General features: G+C 46.0%; 1 protein-coding gene across 1 annotated transcript; it reads right to left on the reverse strand.

Annotated features, from left to right (window-relative positions):
- Positions 1-3,752: 3,752 nt before the first annotated feature.
- On the reverse strand, positions 3,753-5,980 carry LOC136587314 (tripartite motif-containing protein 14-like). Its single transcript, XM_066585872.1, has one exon. It carries the CDS (start codon positions 5,513-5,515, stop codon positions 3,977-3,979), a length of 1,539 nt encoding a protein of 512 aa, XP_066441969.1. The 5' UTR covers positions 5,516-5,980; the 3' UTR covers positions 3,753-3,976.
- Between the last annotated feature and the right edge of the window lie 2,976 nt (positions 5,981-8,956).

The raw sequence follows: 8,956 nt of genomic DNA on the forward strand, positions 1-8,956 counted from the left end.
GAAATGCACTTTTTTGGTCACACGGTCTACAAGAAAAAAATGCTATAAAAACGATCAAAAAGGCGCATGTATTCCAAAATGCTACCAACGTAAACTACAGGAAATCCCGCAAAGTCAACAGAAAAATAAAAACGTTATTGCGCTCAGAAGATGGCGGCAAAAAAAATTTTTTTTAAATGTTTGAAATCTTTGAAAAAAATAAAAGTAGCACAGCAAAAAAAAAAAAAAAAACTATATAGGTTTGGTATCATAGCAATCGTACTGACCCATAGAATAAAGTTATGTCCTTTTTGCTGCAGAAACAAGATACTCTGAAAGATGGCAGAATTTAATTTTTTTGCCATTTCTCTCCACTTAGAATTTTCCGAAAATTTTTCAGTACATGATATGGTACATTAAATAGTACCACTAAAAAATACAAACTTGTCCCACAAAGAACAAGCCCTCATGCAGCGACGGCGATGGAGAAATAAAGGAGTTACGATTTTTAAAGAGGGCGGAGGAAAAAATGAAAATGGAAAAACCGCTTGGTCACTAATGGGTTAAAGGAGGTTTTTTTGTGCACATGTTGGTGTATTTTACTGCACTCTTTACACCCACTTTACACCCAAGTTTATTTGCATGCTGCAGATGGACACGCCCCAATTTAAATGGATATTTAGTCTAGATATGCTCTTTTTCCAGTAGAATCACGCAGCGTGTTGTACGTGCATCTGCACACCCTCCATAGACTTTTTGGGGACCCTTGGTGCACAGATTGGCACAAAGTAAAGCATGCTGAGTTTTCCAATTTTTTGTGCGGAAAAACTGAAATTTGTACAAGTCCATTGAGACCAATGGGTTCTATTCTCTGCATATAGTACAGGCAAAAATCCCCACAAAAGTGAAGACTCCCTACACACACCTTTAGAAGAAGCCTTGTTAGTAGAGATGAGCGAGCGTACTCGGTTCGGGTGTTTTTGCGCTCGAGCACCGCTTTATCTGAGTAACTGACTACTCGGACAAAAAAGATTGGGTGGGGCGCCGGGGGTGAGCGGGGAGTTGCAGAGGGGAGTGGGGGGGGGGGTGGGGGGGGGGGAGAGAGAGAGAGCTCCCCCCTGTTCCCCACTGCTACCCCCCGCTCACCCCCGGCGCCTCCCGAATCTTTTCGTCCGAGTAGTCAGTTAATCGGAAAAGCGGTGCTCGAGTGCAAGAACACCCGTACCGAGTACGCTCGCTCATCTCTACTTGTTAGTAACTCCATACAGGTTACTGCCATCTTTCCCCTTTGGGATCCGATCTCCCTCTCCAAATTCGCTGTATAAGGGACGGAGGACGACTGAACGAGTGCCGATTAACCGAATGATAAACAAACGAGCCAACGATGATTTTAATGCCTGCGGAAAATTGACGAACAAAGCGTAAACAATTCTCGTTCGTCGTTGGTTCGCGTTTAGACCGAACTATTATTGGTTACTTTCGCTTGTTTGAACAATTTTTGAACGCTAATGGTTTCATCTAAAAGCACCTTTAAGGATCCTTCACAGGCAGATTTACATGCGCGATACGCAGAAACTAGAACCCATTGACGTCAATGAGTTTGTACACATTTCCCGATTTTGCGCATACAGTAGGACCTGCTTTATGTTTCTGGGCATTTGCGCACTAAAGATCCCCATAGAAGTCTATGGGAGGTGTGCAAACAGGATGTACGATACGCCAAGCAATTCCATGATAAAAGAACACATCTGGAAGTCATTAGGCGAAATATGCATTTAAATCAGGGCGTGTTTGTCGGCTGCGTGCAAATGAACCTGCCCTGCCAGCGCAAAAAGTAAGAGTGAAAATATGTTGTGCTAAGCATTATGCAAAAACGTGTACGCCCGGGAGGGAGCCCTTAGACGGGATTAGTAAATCTGTCCCATTGTGTCGGTCCAGATCACCATTCGCATCAATGTGCACACATAACTGCAGCGCTTGAGACTGGGCAGGATGTGGACCCTGATGGGTATGGTGTCCTCATGTTGTCCTCATATTGTCCCCAGGTGTCCTCATGTAGTCCTCGGGTGTCCTCAATGCTGTAGCCTCAGGTTTTGGGCTTGTATTCCTAGATTTTAGAAGGGTCTTAAGGTCGGTTTTACACGGGCGAACCAATCACAGCCAGCGCTTCCTGGAGGCGGGGAATTTAAACCCATGACCAGGAAGCGTTGAGAGAATACTACAAGCAAGTGACGGGGAGCAGCAGGGAAGGCGAAGCAGAGTGAACAGCAGCTGTTAGGTGATGTATTTGGGGTTATTTTAATTTTTTTATGTCACTAGGGCTTATTTTCAGGGTAGGGCAGAAGAGTGCTACAAAGTTGTGTAACTTTGTAGTGACACAAAATCGTGATATTTTCTTGCGGCGATATCGTGCCACCCATGTGAAAGAGGCCTAAAACAGAAATAGAAGGAATAAAAAAAACTGGGGGGCCCTTATGTTCTTTGAACACAGCATGATCTTGCTGTTGCCTCTCCCCTTTCTTTTATGTGTACCCCATTGCCTGATTGACACTTTGGGGTCTTTTTGGGTACCTCATTAGTTCAACTTTGGTAGGGTTAAGGGCTTTGGATCCGTCTACACCAAATGCTTATCGTTTGAACAAGCGAGTGAGGTCACCGCTAGTTTGTTCGCTTGTGTAGCCTGTTTATACCGACAGATACATCACTGGCTTGTTCGAACGAGAAATCGATCAGTCGTTCACATTTGCCGTATAATTGACCGAGAACGACTGAACGAGCGCTGGTTAACCGGAACGATAAGTGAACGAACCAACAATGATTTTCATGCCTGCAAAAAATAGTGAGCGATTCGTTAGCAGTTGAACGCTTTCCCGCAAGCGTTTTCACCGCCAGCTAATATACGCTACCTTGGGAGAGAGAAAACTGGTAAATGGCGCACAAATCAACTGCTTGTGCGCCCGTTCAGACGGCATGGGTCCCGGTGCATATACGCGAAGACTACCATACCGTTGCCCCTTTTTCCTCCCTCCCCATCTCAGGTTCACCTCTCCTTTCCTCCCTGCTTGCTCTTTGCAATGGGAGGGGACATAGGTGCAGCTAAGCGCCATCCCGTCCTTCCTCCCATTGATGGCTATGGACAAGGGGCAGGGAGAGGATGGCAGCTTAGCTCCGCCCACATCCGTCTCTTGTCTGCAGGCAGCAATGGGAGGAGGCGAGATGGCATTTAGCTCCTCCCCTGTCCCCTACCATTGCAAAGAGCCAGTGGGGAGGAGAGCAGAGGTGAGCCTGCATGGGGAGGGGAGGAGAGCAGAGAGAGGGAGTTTAGCAGCCACGCTGCTAAACTGGCTCCCACTTCCGGCCACTGCCATGGGCCCCCATAGGAGCCCATACAGCGGTCGACGTATTCTGGCCCAAAAGATAGTTCCAGGACTATCTTTTGGGCCAGACGTAAAAATGCTTTTATGTCTCAGGAACACGGCCATGTGATCTGATGCATTGAATTCTAATCACAGCGTATATATATCGTTCCATCTAAAATTGCCTTAACATTGTCAATTCTCTTTCTCCAGGTATCAGACAAGTTAAAGGTAAGGACCCATCCTGAAATAGGATACAGCTCTGCAAAACATCATGCTCCAAGAACTGCTGCAAACCCCTGTATTCAAAATATGAGTGTCTGAGCAGGAAGCCCGCTGTCTGCTAGAAGTAGTAACAAGGATCATTTTCTGCCCATCAATGACCATTTGGTTTCTCATTCACCACAGCATAAAAAGTCATTGTTAATTATCTGTTTATTACAGTATTGCGTTATTAAGGTGGAATATTCCAGAATCATTTAATCAATAGAAATGATGGATGACAGCAGATGATCTGCCCTCCCCCCAGTGTCTAATATCCAGTAATATAGTCTGGGACATCTGTGAAGACTTCTTCCCACCCATCAACATCATGATTATATAATGCACCTGTCCATTCAAGGGTCCTGGTGGAACTATACCTAGTTACTGATCCGCACCCAGGCTTTATACACACTGAAGGCCACATGGAGTGGCTCGACGAAGGTGACAGTAAAAGTGTGCAAGTGTCTTATAGGGTCACGGAGCTCATAAAAGGACAACTGACCGGCCTCGTAGTCCAGATAGATCCCAAGGATATGGCAGGACACACTGTGGGGTAACTGCAGCCATTTACCATCATGTATCACCGAGTACTGAACATTATCGTAGCGCCGTAAACACCAGGACTTGTTATTATCGCCAATCCATGACTGACGCCCCTTCCGGTCTACACTTGGGTAACACATTCCCATGAACCAGACTCCCGTCTCACTTGTCTCAACCTCCCAAAAATGTTGCCCTGAGCTGAAGCTCCTGGTGCTAAGGACCTGATCATACTGGAATCTCTCAGACTTCTCTGGGTAATTCTGGTTGATTTGTGACCAGGATGCAGCTTTTAGATCCCCAGATATCTGGATGTCATTGCCAGCAGTGTTGACGTTCAGCAATAGGTCTGCAGCTCCGTGTATATTGAGCCCACCCATTATGCTAGCTATTGTGTCACATAACCCCTTATGTAATGTCACTGCAATCAGTCCCTCATCCATACAGGCCACTTTATAGATTTGGCCATCCTGGCAGACCTTCGGGTCTGCTGCTCCCACCTCGGAGCCACAGAAGTCCGCTCTCTCAGACTCCTGCTCCTGCAAGACAACGAGAGGGTCCGCCTTGTTACACAGCTCTTCTATATAGGACATCTTCTGCGATAGTTCATCTTTTTGGAGCTCCAACTGCTCAATGAGTTTAGACACTGAAACGGACATCTGTTCGTCCTGCTTGGAGACCTCACTTAGGACTTTCTTCTCCAAGGCGTCAAGTTGCCTCCTGATTTGTCGGAACAGGGCAGTCACTCTCTCGGTCGCACCAGAAGTCTTTCCTAGCACTTCTGCTTTGTGAGTCTGCAAAGTTTGTCTTTGTTTCTCAGTCTCTTCGCTCCTCGAGAAGAGTTTCTTTAGGTCCTTTTTTAGTCTGGTCTTCTTTCTTCTGGAGACCACGTCAAAAGTCTCCACTCGGTGTCCTCTGTGATCTCCAAAGAGGATGCAGGACACACAGACGCAGGTAGCGTCGGAGGTGCAGTAATATTCCAGTATCTTCTTGTGAACAGAACATTTGCGGTTGCGTAGGGCGGTGGTGGGCTCGATAAGGATGTGTTCTGGGGACTTGCTGTGGACAGTAAGGTGGGTGTCACAGAGAGAAGCTTCACACATGACACAGGACTTCACGGCTGGGACAGAAGTGTGAACGCAGTATGTACAGGTGATGAAGCTGCCATGTCTCCCCACCTCCTGGATTCTTCTCTCCCCAACCAGTCGTTCCTCCGCTCTACATTCATGGGGTGTGCTTACTCCTCTTTGCTTATCCAGCACACAGTCGATACACACCCAGCAGAAGTTGTGCTCACCTTTTACGGCTCCGGCATCTGCACTTGTGTTCTGACAGTTCAGACAGGTAAGAGTCTCGCTTGAATCTGCAAACGCCATCACGATGAAACAAAGGCTAAAGCCGAATGCCTCGCAGGCAAGCTATAGCTGGTGCGCGAATAGCGAGGAAATGGACTTTAGAGTATTTGCACAAGTACAGGTGAACTCCACCTAAAGTTCGGCTTATCTCGCTGTGTTCTCTCGTTGTCGCTGGATACAAGAACAGATAAGGTCAAGTACATTCCTGGGAATTATCTGCATATTGGCTTTGGGGAGGGACTTTACGCAATAAAATCTCAATTCATCCAGAAAGCAAACTTATTAAACAAGCCTTAGCTCATGACGACATTACAGGATCTCAGGTGCAAAGGCAGCAGCAGCTGACTGACACAGAGTGTGAAGAAGTGAATGGGTTAATGTTCACATTTGATAACAACTCCGTAACCTGGAGACAGTCAGTTTAAACTTGAGGTTTGGCTCCAGCAAATTTACATAATAGGCAGTAACCTGGACTCCGCCAAAGCTCACTGCCACAGGAATTAATCACTTCTTAAAGGAGAAATGACCAGTAATTAACTGCAACTTAAAGGGGTTGTCCCGCGCCGAAACAGGTTTTTTTTTTGTTCAATAGGCCCCCCGTTCGGTGCGAGACAAACCCGATGCATGTGTTTAAAAAAAAAACCGTTCAGTACTTACCCGAATCCCCACGCTGCGGCGACTTCTTCGTTACCTTACTAAGATGGCCGCCGGGATCTTCACCCACGATGCACCGTGGGCTCTGTGTGGTCCATTGCCGATTCCAGCCTCCTGATTGGCTGGAATCGGCACACGTGACGGGGCGGAGCTACGAGGACCAGCTCACCGACACGAGCGGCCCCATTCACCAGGGAGAAGACCAGACTGCGCAAGCGCGTCTAATTGGGCGATTAGACGCTGAAATTAGACGGCACCATGGAAACGAGGACGCTAGCAACGGAACAGGTAAGTAAATAACTTCTGTATGGCTCATAATTAATGCACGATGTATATTACAAAGTGCATTAATATGGCCATACAGAAGTGTATAACCCCACTTGCTTTCGCGGGACAACCCCTTTAAGGTGCGCTTACACGGAATGATTATCGGTAAAAACAAAACACTGGATCGTTCGAATTTAAACAATAATTGTCTGGTGTAAACAAGGCCAACAATCCCACGCTGATCTCCATCGCTGATCGTTCATTTCATGCAAGCACGAAGATCATTGGCTCGTTCGCTCGGTTTAAATACCGATCAAGGAGTCGTTCGCACTTGCTTATACAGTAAATGTCAACGATTTACTGAGCGAATGATTTGCCCGTATAGACTGGCTTCACGAGCGAACTCTTACATTATTCACTGGGGCGAACGATAAATCATTCCATTTGAAGGCATCCTTAGAGCGGCTTCACACAGGTGGGTGTATGCACAACCGCACGTGACTCAGTGCCACATATTTGTGCCATATTTGAACACAGCGTATTTTACTGCACTTTTTCCACACAAGGCATTGTTCTTTTGCACGCAGGACTCAACCACATCCTGATTTACGGTAAATGGCTATTCAGCGGAGTTCTGGATATGTTCTTTTGCAAGCATATAGTGTGCACATTGGCACACCCTGCATAGACTTCTATGGGGACCTGTGGTGTGCAAACGCGCATACAAGTGCAGCATGCTGTGTTTTTTTTTTGTGTGTGTGTGCATTGAAAATAGGGAGAATAGCAAGATGTATAAACTCATTAACAATGGGTTCTATTAACAGCATATTGTGTATGTAAAAACAAATACACCCCTGTGAAGCTGCCCTAAAACCAAGATGTATAATAATCCTCCTCCTGATGATTGCAGTGAACACCACCGGGCAGGGACTTCCATGTTCTTATCGCCACCACAGGAGGTCCAATAACTCCTTATATAACACAGTATCAGGAGATCAAAGTCTGGTCCTGTAATAAGAGTCCTCGCTGTATTCACCATTCCCACCTCGTGTGCTTGAGTCACCTTGAAGTTTCTGCTCTTACTACATTTTTTCCATATCCACGCCACCCCTGGTTGGTTATACAGATTCTAGAAGGATGCTGACCCGACTGCAGGTCTACAGACCTGAGCCCGGAGCCTCACAGACCCCCTGGTGCTTGGAGTTCAGCTCCGTATAGCCATGGTGAGGCTGTATTACGGAGAATATATATCTAGCAGGTCTGCCTCCTGTAATGACGTTCAGGTAATCTTCTTAAGAGCAGAGTGAAACCGCGTTTTGGGGGAAGGGTTAACTGTAGGCGTCCGCAGCTTCTACAGCCACTGTGAGCCGCTTTATCAGAGATTCTGTAGATAGAGACTCACCCAGAAAGTCCAAAAGTGCACAGACCTAGACTTTGATAGAGTTTGTCCTTTGCCCTGTTCTCAAATCCATCCTGTGGATGTCTTTTAACCCCTTAAGGACCAGGGTGTTTTGGTCCTAAAAAGGACCAGACACTTCTTAGGGATTTTACTGCCCTATTTTTCTTTTTTCCTTCAGCTACCAGAATTATTTTTGCTAAAATAGGGCTATTTTATTTTAATATCTTTTTTTCTCCAACTTTTCCCTAGTTTTATTGCAAGTAAAAAGCTGCTGCTAAAAAAAAAAAAAAAAAAAAAAAAAAAAAAAGGTTTAAAATGTATTTTTACTCTAAAATAAGAGTACGGGAATAGGTTCCTCATTTAGTTTCGGCCGTTTTAATATATGTTTTGTATAGTTTTGAAGTCCAGGGTGCATGCAGCAACAGCTTTGGTTGGTATTTCATATTAGATACACACAGGTAATTATTCGGACATTATAGCCCCAGTGTGTCTGGTGGCACATCACATTCACAGGAGCTGGATTACCACACAAGACAAACACAGCTTGGCTTCTCCCACAGTGACACCACCGCAGGTCCTTCAGCCCATCGGATCTCTGTGGTGGGGGGAGGTCCATGTCTGTCAGGACCGCTGAGTTGTGTCTAAGCATACAACTAAGCAGTTCTCAGTGTGTTACTTTTGTCCTCCCCTTCCAGGAGGCCTGTGTTCTGTCAGTTAGAATGTTTTATACATGTTGTAGGACCTTCAATGAAGTCATCAGGGGAGGAGCATGAGAAACACACACAAAACATACAGACAAGTGGTCATTAGTAGTTTCACTCACACACACTATAAAGCCCGCTGAGGAGGCTTTATATTTCACACTTTTCCACTGTAGCTGGCATCCATAGGAGCCCCAGTTACAGGGAAAACCATGCCCCTGTAGTGAGTGTCACTAACAGAGGATCAGGGTCTGCTAGGATCCTACAGGTCTGCTGCGACAGAGGGTGCCTGGCGGTCACGTGATCCCTGTCTTGCATAATGGAAGCAATACTTCCACTCTTTAGTACCATCCTGCTAGCCCTTTTCTGAACTCCATCCAGTATGTGTTTTTTTTTTTTTAAGTGGGGTGCCCAGAACTTGACATAATAGTAAGCCAGATG

Source organism: Eleutherodactylus coqui, chromosome 13 (assembly GCF_035609145.1).
Source record: "Eleutherodactylus coqui strain aEleCoq1 chromosome 13, aEleCoq1.hap1, whole genome shotgun sequence".
Taxonomy (NCBI): Eukaryota; Metazoa; Chordata; class Amphibia; order Anura; family Eleutherodactylidae; genus Eleutherodactylus; species Eleutherodactylus coqui.

Coding starts and splice junctions, on each gene's coding strand:
- LOC136587314 (XM_066585872.1), bottom strand. CDS start 5,515: ATGGCGTTTGCAGATTCAAGCGAGACTCTTACCTGTCTGAACTGTCAG.